The sequence below is a fragment of the Nymphaea colorata genome, chromosome 8 (assembly GCF_008831285.2).
Source record: "Nymphaea colorata isolate Beijing-Zhang1983 chromosome 8, ASM883128v2, whole genome shotgun sequence".
In the NCBI taxonomy this organism is placed as follows: Eukaryota; Viridiplantae; Streptophyta; class Magnoliopsida; order Nymphaeales; family Nymphaeaceae; genus Nymphaea; species Nymphaea colorata.
Window position 1 is genome coordinate 14,665,224 of NC_045145.1, and position 18,177 is coordinate 14,683,400.

General features: G+C 41.3%; 2 protein-coding genes across 2 annotated transcripts; one reads left to right on the plus strand and one right to left on the minus strand.

Moving 5' to 3' along the window:
- Nucleotides 1-3,105: 3,105 nt before the first annotated feature.
- On the minus strand, nt 3,106-6,848 carry LOC116259503 (ABC transporter G family member 1-like). The gene is made up of 8 exons (XM_031637366.2): nt 6,319-6,848; nt 6,122-6,201; nt 5,199-5,663; nt 4,916-5,002; nt 4,683-4,811; nt 4,384-4,578; nt 4,208-4,294; nt 3,106-4,017 (listed from the first exon to the last, which is right to left on the minus strand). The coding sequence occupies exons 1-8, from the start codon at nt 6,764-6,766 to the stop codon at nt 3,343-3,345; spliced, it is 2,166 nt and encodes a 721-aa protein (XP_031493226.1). The 5' UTR covers nt 6,767-6,848; the 3' UTR covers nt 3,106-3,342.
- A 7,680-nt stretch (nt 6,849-14,528) lies between these two features.
- Nucleotides 14,529-17,980, plus strand: LOC116258758 (ras-related protein Rab11D-like). The gene is made up of 2 exons (XM_031636129.2): nt 14,529-15,186; nt 17,309-17,980. Exons 1-2 carry the CDS (start codon nt 14,957-14,959, stop codon nt 17,751-17,753), a joined length of 675 nt encoding a protein of 224 aa, XP_031491989.1. The 5' UTR covers nt 14,529-14,956; the 3' UTR covers nt 17,754-17,980.
- The last annotated feature ends 197 nt before the right edge of the window (nt 17,981-18,177 follow it).

Below are 18,177 nucleotides of genomic sequence, written 5' to 3' on the forward strand. Positions count from 1 at the left end.
ATTGAATTTGTCAATATAAAAATAATGAAATTTAAAAAAACCAGCGTAAACAACAGCAACCCATGATGGGAAGAGAAGCGCCGCTTCTATGACAACACCTTTACTCCGAAGATCAACATTGTTTAATTAAATAACATTTTTCAAGTCAGAGGACATAGTTACTGCACGCAACGCAACCTAAGGTTAAGCTTACCCATCGTTTAGTTTTAGTGAGGGAAAGAGAAAGAGTGATGGGTGCAAAGGAGTGGAGGAGCTAGTCTACTATTAATCGTAATAAATTCTATTTTATTGCAGGCGTATCTAACAATCTGGCAAATTTCAAATGGTTCATTTAAGAATCACGACCCACGGAAACAAATTTAAAATGTCTCATTTAAGGACCACGAAAACGATCACTCGCAGATAAGAAATTAATGAAGGAGCTATTGTGGATGACAACAATAAGAGGACGTTTGAGTCCTGTTCCCTTGCTGGAACTGCGGTTCTGTTACGCTGGGACGGTGCAACCTATACAAATGTCTGACGGGGAACAAGAGAGAGACACAAAATGCGTGGAAAGAAGACATTGTCATGGGCAACCTTTCACAAAAGTGGGAGAGAAAGAACAAAATGGTTTCTCGATATTCCTTGCAATGTTCTATTATTATTATCATCATCAAATACCAAGCACAACGGAACACCTTGTTCGCTGTTTGGACAAACGGCGGATAACAGTCGAAACCCTCCTTTCATCTTGTCATTAAGCTGCATCGATGCATGATGCAAATACAACATGAAAGTAACTTAATGCCACGCTCCATCCCATATGGACCAAGAGAACCGAGAACTTTCAACATGTGACATTCACGAGCTCGACTGTATGTCCTTTATGGCAATGAAGTTTACCTATGAATCGTTCTATGTCTGTTGAGAGGGATGTGAATGTCTGTTGAGAGGGATGTCAACGTATTCGATTTGAATCAGGTATCTAACCAATCATATTCGAAAAAATTGGATATGAACAAAAATTTAATATCTTATTAAGAAATCGGATCAAATTCAAATTTATGAAATGACATTCGATCGGATTTATTTTTAGAAAAATATCCTATATCTAATGCTATTACATTTTGAAAGGTGGTAAAATCCGGTTCAAACTTCGGATGTGGATTCAGATATTAATATAAAAATCAGTTTTAGATTGTAAAATTAGATTTCGGATTTGGATTTGCATATGACTTGCATTTTTAGTTGCACGAGTTTAGTGATGCCGTTTTGGTGAGATGAAATTCTAAAACAAGGAAGAGAGAGAAAGTTGCTTTTATTGCAAGTGAGAGGCCCCAAATTCAAGCCAATTCCTTCACGAATAGAATATCCCTAGAAGGTGGCTGTCGGCGGGGAATTCATAATTGATTTCACACGAATTATCTACGGCTTCCGGAAACACTTTCTTGAACCTTACCAGCAGACTTGCCAAAATTCGACTCTTTTGCCGCTTTCTTCAACTAAAAATTTATGCATAATATGATTCGCCGACTTGAAACCATTGATTCTGTCCAACTGCTAAAACCTAATGGATACTTGCACTCGATTCTTGGTGAGTTTTAAATTTCCCCTGCTTCGTCGTTTACGATTCGTATTCAACATTTCAAATTCTTTTTTCTTCGAAAGAAGAATATTCTATGTATTGGACTGACTATATAACATATAAGAACATCTTGTACAAGGGCAAGTTTCTATTTTCTACCGATCATATCATCAAAATGTGGACAGGCACTAGCATGGCTTCCTTTTATTGTTAAATATAGTTTGAATATAGGCAGCAAGTTCCCTGAAATCCGACGAAAGAAATACCTAATTTTGTATGTATGCTTAAAACTCAGGAATAAACTATATTATAATGGGTGTCAGGCTAAGACGTATAAGTTTTTGACTTTCAGATGTTAAGCAGGCAAGCAAAAGTCACAGAATTCAGATTTCGTCGACTTCCTTCCATCCCTATCTTCAACCACATTTAATGACATCTAGGTGAAGTTTGGCCAATTATCTTTGCACAAGCGACTTCTCTTTCTGTTGTATTTTATCCATTTTTCTATCTTACGCAACCAACATTCATTTGGTTAATATGTTTATTTTCTTATTTGACAAATTAGGGTCAAACAGACAGTTTACACCGATAAAGATGCATATCCTGAGAATTGAACTACTGACTTAAGGTTTTGTAGAAACACTTGCTCAAGCCAGCATGTGACCGCCCCTCAAAACCAGTATTTTTCTTTAACACTTTTATATTTTATTTTTATAAAGGTCCTTTTATATATTTATTTTAGTTGTTGCACATAAGGGAATCAAATTGATGACTGGAAAGATATAAGGGGCTGCTTACTAGTACTTTGAAAAATTAAAATTCAGCACCTATACAAATCTTGAAAAATACAAAAAAGCCCCTTATAAAAAATATTCAAAAAATTGTTTTAGTTTATACTACAAAACCATTCAGCCCCACTTAAGGAAAAAAAAAAAAAAAAAAAAAAAAAAAAAAAAAAAAAAACCTAGCTGCCGCTGGGCCCTTGAAGGCCCAACTTGCCTCCCAAAGAAGAAGTGTCTTTGCCGTGTCCAGCTCTGGGTGCGGAGAACCACCTACGAAGGCCACCCTCTCTAAAAGAGATGCCTTTTTTGGAACTTCTTCGTCAAGACGGTGTCCAATGTGAGGCAGAAAAAGGATTGCACTTTGCTTCCATGGACCAACCTCTTCGTCTTCTTGACTTGCAGCCAAAGGAAAGAAGCCGCCCCCCTTCCCCTTCTTGGCTTCATACGTACATGAAAACCCAATGTCGATTAATTTCATCTGTGCTTTGTGCCGTCGAAGTAACCACTGATCTCTTCTATGAAAGACAAAATCAAAGACTAATAATTTTATGCTTAAATTACCAACACAAACACATGCACAAAGAAAAAGGAAAATAAGAATGTTCAAGATTGTGTTGAAATTTTTAATATCGTATTGAAAATTTTCACAACATCGCCTGCACTCTGTTAAGGCTGGTCTATATTCCATAAACACTACCAAGCGTGATGATTTCACATTCGAAAGGTCAAAACCCATTTACTTCCTGCAAAGCGCCATCAAATTATGCTCCAAGAGATTTATCAGCAAATGGCCGGTCCTGGAGCAGAGGGTTTTCATTTCATTATTAGAAGGATGCGAAAAAGATATACACAAAATGCAAGCAACTGACCATTGCTTGATCCTATTACTTTGTACACACGCTACGTCACCGGAAAGGTTTACCGGTTCCATTTATGGACAAAAGACAAATTTTATAATTATTAAGGCGACCAGAAACAATTAAGCTCTGCAACTCAAGGAGTTGAGTTCGGATGCACTGTTTTCATGTCTTCAGTTGATTGTACAGAGGGGCGAGAGAAGAATCCTCTGATCACTGGCTTCATCTTCTCTGTAAGCTTTATTATGGACAGGAACATGACCCTGTAGAGGACGACCATTCCAAAGAGAACGGCAAGGTCCACCCACTTGGAGTACCCCATCTCAACTTGCCATGTATCCCTGAGAATCTGCTCACCGGTAATGGTGCGAGGTCCCCCTACTAGGTTGTTGGGGAAGGTGAGCCCTTCAAACTCGTTCTTGTAGAATCCCTGGTTGGCATACTTGTGGAAGGAGATGTAGTACATTGGGTACCTCCAGAACGGCTTGGGAAGGTCATTCGGCAGCCTGAAGAACCCTCCATTGAGCATCATCACCCCTTGAATCCCTGCACCAGTGATGATGCCCATCAGAAAGTCGGGCACGATGCTGGCCACAATCATCATCAGGCTCTCCACCAGCATCATGCACACGAACAGCACCAGTGCAAAGTAGAAGAAGTGTTCGGCGCTGCTCTGGAGATGGACCAAGTAGTAGGCTATGGCTCCCGGCACAACAGAGATCAAGAGGAGGTAAGGAATGGAGGAGAACGTGTTCCCGATCACGAATGCCGTAACACCATAGTGGCCGTTCAGCCTCTCGCGTCCGAAAATCTGCAGAAACCATGTGGCTTTTAGAGGGCGAGTTAAGAATGAGCAATCAACTTTCTGCACGGAGATACGCATGAAATGAAGGCAACAACAAGCCTTCAGGCCTATTTCCATTGCTTTTGTCCCCCGTATAAGTACAGCAGGCAGGTACAAAAGCACTGCAATCGGCCGTAAATTAGAAAAAGAAGTGTACCTTCATGTCCTCAACAAAGGAAGGGAATCCGCCAATGGCCATGAATGTCAAGAATGCAGCTACAAACATTAACATTGATCCTCTGGCCTGTCATATATATTCATAACTTCACATAAGCTTCAATTCGGTAATGGTTGTGACGAGAAAATGAGATGTGGATGGGTTGAGCAGTATACCTGAATGGATCCAAATGAGTGGCCAACGTTATAGAAGATGGTGCCCACACACAAGCATAGCGCAACATATATGGCCAGGCGTAGCCAGTAATAACCAAGGTCTCTGTACATGTTCACGAAGGACCTCTGTGTAAGAACCAGAGACTGCGTGAAGAAACTTGCTTGGCTTCCTTTCTTCTGTAACGCTGCGCCGTCCTGCAAAATTGAAATTAACAATTAGAATTAAGAACCCATGTAGGGAAAGAGAAAAAAATCCATGATTAAGTATTATGAAACGGTAGGGATCTTCTGTCTGTTACCATATTGTTGATCTCTTCCACTCTTCTCGACACTTGCTGTGCTATGTGTGATGAACTGTAGGAGGAGACGAGAGTATTGATTGCCTCTGCTACTGTAGTTGCTTTTGCGTCCATCCCCTGCTCAATATCCTGAAATAAAGGGGAAAAGAGCACGATTTATTTAGAAATTCTGCAACTATTAGTTGATGCCGAAAATGTTATAAGCACGGCGAGTGTTACAGCAATATTCTCACCTTATCAAAATCAGAGTTGATGGTTCTGAGATAGTGATCAGAAGGATTCCTCAAGGTTGGACAAGGGAAACCATTTACTGCGAAGAACTGCAATCAAATGAAAGGGATTTCAGTTTTCTCCTTACCAAAAACAGGGACAAGAGAGACAGGGAGGGAGCTTTAGGTCCAGTTTCTCTGTGACTTATTTGATAGACAAACCCCTCCAGTTTGATCAAATCATATCCAATAATCTATATATTCCACAAAGGCTTAGGTCATTAATCCGTGTCTGTTATTTAGTTACCTCACTAGCGCCTGAAGCTTGGCCAAAGTAGACGGTTTTGCCTGCTGAGAGTAGGCAGAGATTGTTGAAGAGCTCAAAGACTTCACTGCTCGGCTGATGGATGGAAGCTATGACAGTCCTTCCGTCATGCTTGGCTAGGCCGACGATCCTGTTCATCACGTGGTAAGCTGCAGCACTGTCAAGCCCACTTGTGGGCTCGTCCAGGAAGAGGAGCTTGGGCCTGGTCAAGATCTCGATGCAGATGCTGACCCTTCTCTTCTGCCCCCCACTGAGTCCCTTGACTCCCCAACCTCCAATCCTCGTGTTAATGGCGTCCTGCAGGCCCATCTCCCTGATGGTGGTCTCTGCTCTCTCCTTCTTCTCTGCCTTAGACATGGTGCTGGGCAGCTGGAGCTGAGCGGAGTAGTAGACCGCCTCTTTGACTGTGAGCGTGCTCATGAGCGTATCATCTTGAGTCACGTAGGCCTGTATCCAAGGTGTTATTATTAGTTCATAGGTCATGTCGCGACACATGCAGCAGTTAAACCAACTACGATGAACCCCGCCGGTCGGCCAAACCATATTCACAAATCTCGTCTTTGAGTAAAAGCAAGAAAAAGGTTTTCCTGATACTGTAAGATCATCTGGTTTTCCCGATATTGTAAGATCATCTGGTTTTCCCGAGAAAATCCCAAGGAAGATGTCTTGTTTGTGCATATGAAGTATATGAAAAGTGCTACTTTGTTGCACCAAGATCATGATAAAGTGGGTTTTCTTGAAAACATAGATTTTTTTTTTTTTTTAACAACACGATGCCCTGTCGAAAAATCTCGTGCTGATATTAGAAAACCAGTTTACATATGAGATCCTTTTCTGTGGTGTTTTAATGAAACTCAATTCTAGTGACCGCAACGCAACAGTAGTCCATAATAATTAATCCTCACCGAAGTTCCATATCCGAGAGCTTGCTTTCTCCCATTCACGAGAATCTCTCCGGTTTGCCTCGTATTGGAGCCCAACCTGCCTGCAAAAGACGCGCAACACCCACATGAGGACACAGTTAAGGTCTAGAGAGAGAAAGATTTCAAAAACATGATAGAGTTGTGTCCTGTTCTGCTGCATGTGTTTTTGAGAGTCTCACCTGCTAATGCGTCGAGAAGGGTGGACTTGCCGGAGCCGGAAGGGCCCATGATGGCGAGGACTTCGCCGGGCTCGGCGAACCCAGTTAGCCTCTGCAATATGGCCCTCGTCCCACCTTTCCCGTCGGTGGCGGTGACCCATAAGTCCTTCCAGGTCAGGAACACCCCAGAGCCACCGCCGACTTTCCTCACCATAGCACCACCCTCCACCTTCCTTCCGCCGCCAGCTCCTTCGCCTCCTTCAATCATCAAACTCACCATCTCAGCGCCCCCCATCTTCCTGCCGCTCCCGAACGCCACCACTTCGTCATCGGAATCAGAAGCATACATCGATTCCTGCCGCGCGCTCTGGCTAAACGGGATCGGACTAGGACTGCTCTGCTCCGGCGGAGCCGACCTCGCCGGACTCGGGCTGGGTCTCCATCTAGGAACAGTGGGCTCGGCGTCCATGAATTTTGGAATGCAAGGGCGAGGATAAAAGCTGGTCGAAAACACCACTACCAGTGAGGGTCCGGGACGGGTGGTGTGGTTCATTTCCAACGATAATGCTGGCTATTTATACAACTCGGCCGCCATGGCTGATGGCCCGGTCCTGGTCGTAGTCGATATTTTCGGTATTAAAATTATGATCGTTGCCGGCCATTTTGAACTTTTTATCGTGGCAGACTGGCACTTCTTTCCTTCCACCTTGGGACTAAAGCGAGGAATTTAATATGACTTTTCTAATTCGGCGTTGACCCTTAATTGAGGTGCAAACGAATGTTATAAATGCTACAAGATCATTCATTTGTCTAATGAAGTAGAATTAGCCGATTAATCTAGCTCATAACTCATGAAGCAGCTGTCGATTGATAAAAATAATTAAAAAAACCATTTTAAAATAATAATAGTACATTAATATGATCTTTTTAACTATTTACAAACCGTTGAAAACGATACACGGCAATTTTTCGAATCGGCTATACCGATTCGTTTTAAACAAGTTTATACTTGGTACACACTGCAAATGGTATAGTTATATACCTCCCGGGTGGCGGCCATTTGATATTTTCTTGCGCCAACATTTCCTCCTTGTTGGTACTAAAGCGAGCGTTAAATACGGTTTGATGTTGATGTTGATGCTTCTAAAAGTCGTTTTCGAAATAAAACGGTAAATTGCCAGATACGACAATCCAGTTAAGTTAAACCAGTAGTGAAATTTTGATAAAACTATTAAAAATTACTTTTAGAGAAAATAAGGATAATTTAAACTAAAAAAGGTCAGAATGTTAAAATATTCGGGTCAAGTATCCGCTCCACATTCGGAGGATCCAGCAGGTCCTATCCCATTAGTTCGGGTCTGAATCTGGCATGGTTTCCTTGGGCAGCACATCTTTTCTCAGATGATTACATGAGAAGCATTTTAATGCAGTTATCATTGAATTGAAAGTTCTTTAAAATTTTTAGATTGATGAATAAGATATGGATCTCATCCTAGAACCCCGATAACGATAAATCCGAATATCCGTCACCCCGTTTTTGACCGAACGGAGGCGATGTATGAACGGGTCAATATGTGGCAGAGACCTTTTCGCGTAGAGAATGTGGGTAGGCAAGCACATGAATGCAAGACTCCAAGAAGAAAGAAAGAAAGCATGTTTAATTTATTTATGATGCCCCAAGTCATGAAAGTACGGGTCTTGCCCAAGTGGGTCAGTACATGCCTTCTTTTTCCAACTCCTTGGCAAAGAATTATCAACAAAACAATAAGTTTGGGAGCAGGGATTTCTCAATATCTTCTACCTAATACATGCCACATTTCTAAAAGAGGAGGCAGATGCTCCTAATCTCAAAGAAAATGGCTAACAACTCCAAATCATTTTCCACATTTGAATTTCTGGGAAGAACTCAAGCTTTTTGCGGCAACAAATGTAAGACTCATAGTCAAATAAAATTGGCTTTGCCGTAGCATTTTTTTTCTCAAGAAAATGAAAAATGATGAGGTAAGGGCGACCTTGAACTACAGTTCTAAACTTAAGGTCCTTGAACCAATCTAAACACGTCAGGTAAAATTCACAACTCATTATAACTAAAAAATAACGAAAGCCTCCAGCGAATATCATATCTTTGAGATGCATGCCATCGTTGTCTTGGAAAAACTGAAACATTCAAAGCTCCTCACTGAAAACCCTATTTCCAGGACCGGTAACTTTAACTGGTCAGCTTCAGGGGTGCACATATTTATGATTTATGGATTTCTAAAGCCAGAGTGTGGCCGTAGAAATCCCACGACACTCGGAGTATGGGCCCTCTTTATATATATACAATACGAGTACCTGGACCATACCCATTAATATTTGATTGTGAATGTCAACTTTACAGGTAAGGTGGTGCATGAAAGGTCCACCGATCCGGAGCAGTATCCCTGTGCCTTTCCTTTCTTTCTCCTGTAATTTAATGGCGAAAAAAGATGTTCACAACAATCGGCGTGAAAGGTCTCAGCCATTATGAGCTTTGTCGCTGACCTTCTCCGGAAGCTTTAACTAGAAACAGCTCACGATGAGTATAGAAAAGTTAATTTACAACTTGATAAATTCCCAGTTCGGGTATTCCGAGTCCACATCATGCATGAAAGGGACCAAGCGGGTCCGATCAGCTTCTTCTTCTTTCCTTATCAAGCGCAAGCGGGCAGTACAGTGAAGTCTGGCCTTGTTGGAAACCGAGGAAGGCGATGCGTAAGGGAGAAAGAAACCTCACCAAGACTTTCAGGGCAAAAATACAAATCCTGTAACGTAAGGAGCCGCAAGTAGCTGAACGTGAAAAAAACCCAATAAAAAAGTCGGTGTCTGAATACTGGAAAGCAATATTAGAGCAGCGGGCTGCTAGCAAGCCGACCATGGATACCATTCCTTTCTTACGTAATCTGCCGACCCCCGAGAAAGTGGCCGTCTCCTTTACCAAATTCCTTGACGCTCAACCGCGTAAGGAACTAAAAGACCGGAACCTTCGGGTTCGGTCATAGTGGCCGCCGGACTTGATAACCCACCGACGGCTGAAGCCCACCCATGCCGTCGTACGACCACCTGAGCTGGGCTCAGCTACCGTCCCTTCCACATCCAACATTCGTCATATCAAGAACGACTCATGGTCGCCGACAGTTATTTAGAACTTTCCAACTAAAGTGCACCGCATGCATGTGCATGATCTACCAGAGACTATAATTTAGATTGTGATTTCTCTTTTGAATCGCGAAAAGACAGCCGTTACGTGCATGATTTTGCGACCATCATCACATTTTGCTTTTCCCTGTAAACAATTACAGAGAAGATCGGTTAAATACAACTTCAATTCCACTGAACAGCGAGGAAAAAGTCCCGGAAAAGTTTGTCGATTCAATTGGGTTTTATTTTTCTCTTCATTAACTTGCTGTGCTGCTGCGCAATTGCCCACATGGCTTGACCGTCTACGGGTTGGCGGTAGCTACCCTTTCTCAGTTCCTCCACGGTCAAAAGGCAAGAAGAATATATGTATATATATATATATATAAGAAAAGGTTCCTGACCAACCCGGGCATTAACCCAGTCGATGATTTGACCAGATCCAGCTGAAAAACAGTTTTGACTTGGCCCATTGGCTTAATATAATTCCTACTGATGTCGAATTTCATGAATTAATTTTAAATGGATTTGCATATGTTTTCTTTATATTACTTGCTTTCATGTAATTTCTTAGACGTCTTTTGTGCCTCTTCTTAGATGTTTCTCTTTCGCTTCCACATGCTTGTGCAAATGTTTTCCATATATATATATATATATGCCCGGGTTTTCAGCTTTCATGTAATTTCTTTGTAGCAAGTCTCCTTATTTAATTTCCATAATGACTTCAGTAGCTGCTTGATCTTCAAAGAGCCACTCCTTCTCCTATAATTCTACCACAGTGTGACTTTTTTCTTCTTGTTTTTACGAATGATGAAAAACTTTTGGCAGACCAGATTAGTTAATGAGCTCATTGTTGGTGGCCATGGCAGACTTGCTACAAATGTACAGAACTATTTCCCTTTATTTTTTTTTCTAACGGTGAAGAACTTTTGAAGAACCAGAGTAGTTACCGAGCTCATTCCCTGTGACCATGGCAGACTTACCTGCTTCAAGCTTTGATAATCCACAACGGTCCTTGGCCCCCACTAGGTTCGCTCATGCCAATGTGACATGACATAAGTTTGCCAGGACTTCGGTGGTGCTGGCTGTATCCATTTACTTCAAGATCAATATTCAAATATCAAGCAACTTGAAATTTATTGTGTTTCAAGTCAAGGCTATAAGGCTATATCCATGACTTTTAGTTCCCAGCAGATCGAAGTTCAGTACAAGTCTTTTCTCTGTAACTTCATGTAGTTTCCCCAGAAAGTCAATCTTTTGAGTTGTTCTTGGTCGAATTTTGGTTATCAGGATGTCATCCATGTGATATATCTGAAAGAGAGTCAAATTTTGAAACGACGATACTCGACACGTAACACGAGTGATCATGTTAAGTTTCAGAATATAATACAAGTGATTAGTTAATTATAAGGAAACCTAAGAACTATTTAAATCTCGATCTTTACCAGGTCTCGTCTTGGTAGATCAAGTCTACACGAAGAAACTAATTTCTTTGAAAGAAAGAGCGAAGCATTGACTTCTCAAAAGGTGTTTATGTGAGGGTACTGCGGGATGAGGTAAGCTGCTTGAAATCGACGGCAAGAAAGTGAAGCGTGACTAATGGAGCCCTGTGATGACCACCACAAGCAAGCACTTCCCCAAGCTGTGAACTGAACGGAGCTCATTTCTCAGCGCTAGTGGATTTCCGCGGGTAGCTTCTCTAAATTGATCATCTAAGATTCTGGGAAGGCCTGCACAGCGTCAAGTTTTCAAAACAAGTTTCCGAACTTGAGTGTGTTTTCTGAAGATGTACATAGAAAAATCAGGTTCTTGTCAGAAGAATCCTTTGCAGCTAAAAAAACTAATAAAAGCAAACCCATTATAAATATCTCTGCAAGTACTCCACTCTAGTGAGCTTCGCCAGGCACAGTTAATTTGGTCTAGGAGCAATCGTTACATGACTCTGATCTTAGAACTCTTAAGCACCTAAGCATCTCTCAGCAACATCTATCCCCACACCTTGCAAACGAACTGAAATGATAAGAAAAATATCAGAACAAAAATTATTTGGGCAGCTTGCTTGGGGGAAGATATGTTTGCCTGGCAGAAGTGGTTCGATTTCCATAGACATCAACTACCTGCATAATGACGGAATAGGCGTCGGTCCTCCTGGTGGAGGGTACTAGCTTTGGAGTTTTATGTTGTCAAGCAGCAAGTAAATTAGGTGCTGAACTTTAGAGAAAAATGTTTAACTAGTTAACATAGAAGAGGCCGCCTTTACATGCAATCAACTGAAGGAGTTGAAATTTTGACTTGGTAAAAAGACTATTTCCTTCCTCTCTTTGACACGCATTCATTTTTCAACTCAGGAACTGCTCGAGTTGAGGGTCCCCCACTTTTATTGCCAAAATTTACTGACCAAATAGTTCAGGGAATCACTCATAGACAAGTTTCTCCATGTTTCTTCCCGTTTTCCTTTTTCCCCACCTAAAATTTCCTTTATTTTTCTACATTGATCATACGGTTCCCAGTTCCCACATCACATGGGCTCTTGTCCTCAGCATTTAGCCATTTACCAGCAACAACAAATGAGCTATCTATTTGGTCTTCTAAGTTTGACTACAAATACTAATAGTAGAAATGGAAGCGTTTTAGTCAAGTTAGAAAAAGCGGAGCTACCACCTTCTTCAATGTAGGGTCTCCATGGAGTTGAGTTTGGTAAATAGAGCTGGACATTATTAGTATCTCCATGACTTCGAGCTGGAACAGAATTACCAAATACAGCTGGAGATAGGCATGCCAATGGCTACCACCTGTTGCAGAATTCCCCAAGTCGCAAAACAGAGCCTAGAAGTGCAGATGGCGTCTTTAATGAGATGGGTAGTTATCCCTTTCTAGGCTTTCCTTCATAAATGAGATGGGTAGTTATCCCTTTCTGGGCTTTCCTTCATATGAATCATATCAGTGTTGTAGCTATTGCACTCTATTTTATATCGTTTTCAACAATTTATAGATAGGATAAAGATTTAAACAAAAGGCTGATATTATTTCATTATGTATGTCAAGAATAAAGGTTACAAAATATCAATCTGTTTCTGTTATCAACAGATCTGTTTCTATTGTCGGATTTGCAGAGAAGAGCTGTTACGCGTAAATGGGCTATTTCCTCGGTGGTTAAAAGATTAGGAAAGAAGTCGTTCGCACACATGGAAAGAAATAGCTGTGCATTATCTTGCATTTTTTGCAAATTATATTTGTCACCAAAAATCTTGTACAGGATAACCTTTCTGTTCTCTATATATCCTGTCCAAAGGATCAATAAAGTTAGGTTGTTCTCTCTTTTTCTCTTTCACGCTTTCTCCATCACATTTATTTCACAATGTCTAAAGCCGATATGAAGCCGGCCGTGTCCTTTGATGCATGTTGATCATTATCTACAAGGGGCCACTCGGGCCTCCTCGCACTGAAATATGATAACATGGTTGAGCGATAAGGCTTTGACTTACAATATTAATGGGTTGTGAATATCACTATAAGAGATGTATGTTACTTTGCTGAAGGGTGCCGTGGCAGGGATTAAAGGAGGAATTTATCGCCTGGTCTAAAAGTGGATCAATAGATGCTGGAAAATCTTCTTTCAGGCAGTGGCCTGATGAAAGGAAAATTCATGGCATCAAATTCTCTGTTTGGCAGAATTGCTGATACGGTTTCAGAGTTGGCTCGTGGAAGAAGAAATAGCAACTCCTGGCCAGTGTATGGGATAACACTGGTGTGATATGTGAGAAGGTGGGCGGCGAAGTAGTTAGCGAATGGAATCCCAGCATAGTCATTGTGACCGAGAAGGACAGAATGAGAACATGCAGATTGACACAGCTGAAATGGAGTTCATTGGCTGTCAGCAATAAGGAAGAGAGGATGGTAGTCACCTCCAATAATAAAGGGTGGATGCGGAGATCGAAGGGTCTGGTTGAAGGTAGAAGACAATGGCCAGCGCGTTGGAAAGAAATAAAAGAGAGAGCAGAAAGTATGATTCTGATGAATAGAAGAATCAGCAGCAAAGCAGGGCAAATTTTGATGGAAGGGAGACTGCAAGATGGAAGAAATGACATTGATTAGAACGATTCTGGTTCCTGATTTCCGTCTGGTTCCAGACTATTTGATTGCTTATTCTTGATCAGTGTAGGAGCTACCGTGTTTTTAGCAGCTTGCTTCTGATGTTTTTTTGTTTGTGAAGCCTCTTTTTTGCATATAATTCAATTTTTCGAAATAAAGGAGGGCTGCCTGTCCCCCAGCCAATCTTTTTTCACTGTAATTGGCCGTTCTGTGTTCACATCATTATGATATGGCGTTCCATTTGTGTGTTTTTTATGCAACAGTGGCTCCATTGGCTATGTCAAGTCTCAACTCAACGCTTTCCTTCTTTAAAGCTCTTCTTTTGTATTGCTTTGGTTTTCAGTTTTTTTTTTTGCCTAATTTCAATTTACTTATGAAAACGAGTCACGTGGTGAAATGTGTTAAATATGTGCCTGCTTTTGTCATTTGGATTACTTTAGTTAAAATATTAGTCAATACAAGTGAAATTGTGTAGAAGCAAGAGGCACTTTTGAACTCAAACTTTCATGTATTTGAGTACGAGATTATTTAACTTGAGGCTCTTTCTTCGGTAGTTGACGGCAAAAAGGCGAAATTCTGCGTCAAAATAAGGCCTGGTCTGGGATTATGGCCAAAATGTCAGGGACAACTAATAGCAAAATCCCCGACAGAAAACAAGAAAATAAAAAAAAAAGGATTCTAAATGGAGGCGGCTCATTTTTTTATTTTTATAAAGGCCTCGTCCCACATTTACTGCAACTCTCCAGTAAACTCATTTTTATCGTTTTCTAATAAATTAAACTAAAATTTCCAGTAAAAAAAAAAGGAATGTGGAAAATATTTTTTTAAAATGTAATTGAGTTACAAACTTTAACTGGCTTCACTTCAATGTGGCATAAGATAGAGAAAAGTTCAGATCACGAGAGGCCCTATGTTATAATTTCAACAAAGTGGTGAAGTTAAACGAAAAGTTCCCGAGGTGAAAAACGGGACACGGGCTTCGGGGGTACAATGATTGAGACTCTCTCGCTCTGTTCTTTGTGAACAGGGAACGGCATCCGACGAGGGCACGGGGGATTTGGCGGGAGTTTCCCTCGAGTCGTCTGTTCTCTTCTCGTCGTCTGCCCGATCTCGCGGTCACTGAGATCAGAAAGGGCAAGGAGGCGACGACGACGATCCCGTTTCTTCCTTCCGTTTTTTTTCTCTCTTTTTGGCGTCTCGATTTCCCCTGTCCAACCACCGACAGCTTCCCACGCGCCTTCTCCGCTTCCGTTCCAACTCACCGTACCCAACACCTAAATCCTAGGCCGTTCATTTCTTTTTCTCTCTCTTCTTGCGCAACTCTTCCCGAAGCCCTTTGGTTGTTCTCTACTCTTCATTCTTCTTTCTTCCTATACTTCTTCTTCTGCTGCTGCTGCAGTGGGGAAAAGAGATGGCGGGAAGCGGCTACGGAGATGTGGCGCAGAAGGTGGACTATGTGTTCAAGATCGTACTTATCGGCGATTCGGCCGTCGGAAAATCGCAGATCCTCGCTCGGTTCGCCAGGGACGAGTTCAGCCTCGACTCCAAGGCCACCATCGGGGTCGAGTTCCAGACGAGGACGCTCGTCATTCAGCACAAGAATGTCAAGGCTCAAATCTGGGACACCGCTGGCCAGGAGAGGTAGCGTTCTCTTCCCGTTTCCGTTTCTGTTTCCGCGTTTTTGTTTCTTTCTTGGCGTGATCTGGAGTTCTTCTGGAACTCGGATCTGCATTTCCTTCGCTATTTTTCTTATGGTTGCGGTTTTCTTTGATCACATTTCTCTGATGCGGTTTCTTCCTGTCAATTCATGTTTGCATATCGTTTTCGCTTGCTTGTCGTCGTTTAAGTCTAGATTTAGACTGGATTTTTTTTTTTCCCGAGTAGGGTTTCCTTAGTGAACAAGTGGGGAACGCAAGAGATGATGCCTGTGATTGCATTTTTCGGACCGTTCTGTGTAATGTAGTACCTTGTGTATCCTGAACATTTTTCGTTCGTGCATCGTCACCTGCTTGCCTGGAGGTTCATGATGAGACATGGCGATGATTGATCTAGTACGATCGTAAGCTTCTGCTAGTTAGTTGATTTTCAACAGGTTATGCTTGCATTATATCGAAGAAGTGGTGGCGCGGTTTGTGGAGAATCAGGTCTCTGTTTGTATGTCTATGTCTGTTAAAAAATTGTACGGTGTATATTACGTGTTAAACATTTCGGATGAATGATTCTCTGGGGTGTTGCTCGGAACGCTGGATAGATGACGGACGACCATTCCTTTATTAGATGTTGAGTCGGATTTTGTGTGTATTATTTAGACTTCAAGGTGGTCTGCATTCTAGTAGTTGGTTTGTTCGAACTGGCCCTGAACAGAACTGAAGTAAATAGAAAAGGAATGATTCTTCTTATATTAGCCCATCCAGCCTGTGGATTCCGTAATGTGCGGTTGCTGCGCCTAAATTACCCAAAAAGAAAAAGTTCATTGAAAGTACACGTTGCTTATGGACTTTTAATTTGCTATTGCAATGCCTAATTTACCAGGAAAAAAGAAGCAGCTTAATTATCTCTTAAGATTCTGATCCAGCTCGAAATAAATTCCTTTTTCTCTTTTAAGGATTTTGCAAATGCATGAAGGGCTTTGTGCTTTCTTATTCACATAATTCATTTGATTGCCTGCTGGAAGATAGGGCTTCGTATAAGTTAAACATTGAAGTGAGTTCTTGGCATTTTATTGGTGATTTTATTTGCCCTTTGGACATTACTTCAATGGTGTTCTGAATATGATACACTATCAGGCGTTCTTCTCATACTTCTCTGTCTGTCTCTTCTTTTCTTTTTCTTTTGGGTGCTGTTCAACCATCGCCTTCGTGCATAAGCTTTCTTTTTTCCTTCAGAGTGTTAGTGCTTTTGAAGTTTCCAACCGACAAGTAGTTGAACGCGGTTCATTATCATTGGAATTTAGAGTTAACAGACCATTAGGAATTAGAATATTTTTAAGAATCCGAATGGGTTATTGGTCAATGCTCCTTTAATGCTAATAATGGTATTTTACAATTGATAGTAGCTTTTTCTGTATCTTTTTCCTGTTAGAGCAATTCTAGGGGGCAGTTGGATCCTTGGATTTCTCTTAAAACTCTTACCCCTGCACTGAAACATGTCTGGACGTGTCTGGACACACAAACACAGACCTCAACAAAATAAGTTGCTAGATGCCGAGATCTCTTCATTTTTTTTATTGCAGGAATTTTAGATCCTTGTTTGGTTGGGCCTGTTACAGGGGGTCCATGCCACATCATCCAGCTCCATACCAGGTTGGAAGTTGGATTCATTGAAAACTGAATTATAGATTTAATATCTTCTAAAAAATAATTATTATAAAATATTTAAGGATTTATCTAATTCTCTAATTTTTAACATAATAACCTCGTGTTTCTAATGTGAAATGCATATTGTAAGAAAAACCAATATACTTGCCATTCTCGGATGTGCATGCAAGAATTGCCTTCTTACCTTCAGACCGAAAACAGGGATCTGCTCTCCTTGCCATATTTTCAGCTACACCATGATTCTTTTCCATGAGGGAGTACATACTTCTGTTCTGTTTGACTACAAGTTACAGCAGCTTGGTAACTAAAACTTGTTATATTCAAATATAAGTCGCTTTTTTATTTTGACGTGCAGTGTTCACGCAATCGTAAGATTCTTACTTTACATAGGTCGTGGTGAAGTATGTTCGTCATCTCTAAGAATTGAGTCTCTTTCCGTCTTTCAGATACCGTGCAGTCACAAGTGCATATTACAGAGGTGCTGTCGGGGCCATGCTAGTTTACGACATAACCAAGCGCCAAACTTTTGATCACATACCAAGGTGGCTAGAAGAGCTGCGAAGCCACGCTGACAAGAACATCGTCATCATACTGGCAGGAAATAAATGTGATCTGGAAGATCAAAGAGTTGTGCCTGCAGAAGATGCACAAGAATTTGCACAGAGGGAAGGCCTGTTCTTTTTGGAAACCTCTGCACTCAATGCAACAAATGTGGAATCTGCCTTCTTAACTGTACTAACTGAGATTTTCAATATTGTCAACAAGAAAAACTTGGTTGCAGGAGAAAATCAAGCAAATGGGCATCCTTCATCGCTTGCAGGAAAGAAGATCGTTATCCCTGGGCCAGCACAAGAAATCCCCGCCAAGGGCAAGATGTGCTGTAGTTCATAATTCGTCTCTATTTTCCTTTTCGGTGGTGTGGTTTCACTTCAGTTTTGCGGTATGGACTATTAGAGGATTCCAGTGATCCTTGCGTCTATTGTAAATCTCTATTTGTTTTATGATCCGTTGAGGCATTTTATCTGAACCTGGAGGAGAATTTGTTGGTTAAAGAACTCGCTGCCTGACTAGGAAGCCCTGTGAAAAGATTTCATGGTCAATTGGTTTGTCTTGGCAAATCGTGTGCATGGTTATCTTTTTCCCATCTCAATTTCGCAGTGATGAGTTGAAGCTTCCCCTCTACGAAAGTGAAAAAGACTAATGCCGTTCAAAATGGCGTCATTTCGAACTGTGGAACGGAAAGAAGAACAAAAAAGACCAAAGAGGAGGGGAAACGTCCATCGTACGGTGAATGAAACGACAAAGGCGGCAATTT

Excerpts from the sequence above, each read along its gene's own strand:
- LOC116259503 (XM_031637366.2), bottom strand. The coding sequence starts at position 6,766 with ATGGACGCCGAGCCCACTGTTCCTAGATGGAGACCCAGCCCGAGTCCG. Across the intron at positions 6,202-6,318 it reads CCTTCTCGACGCATTAGCAG|GCAGGTTGGGCTCCAATACG; the intron begins GTGAGACTCTCA and ends CGTCTTTTGCAG. Across the intron at positions 4,579-4,682 it reads TGGAAGAGATCAACAATATG|GACGGCGCAGCGTTACAGAA; the intron begins GTAACAGACAGA and ends TCAATTTTGCAG.
- LOC116258758 (XM_031636129.2), top strand. The coding sequence starts at position 14,957 with ATGGCGGGAAGCGGCTACGGAGATGTGGCGCAGAAGGTGGACTATGTG. Across the intron at positions 15,187-17,308 it reads GACACCGCTGGCCAGGAGAG|ATACCGTGCAGTCACAAGTG; the intron begins GTAGCGTTCTCT and ends TCCGTCTTTCAG.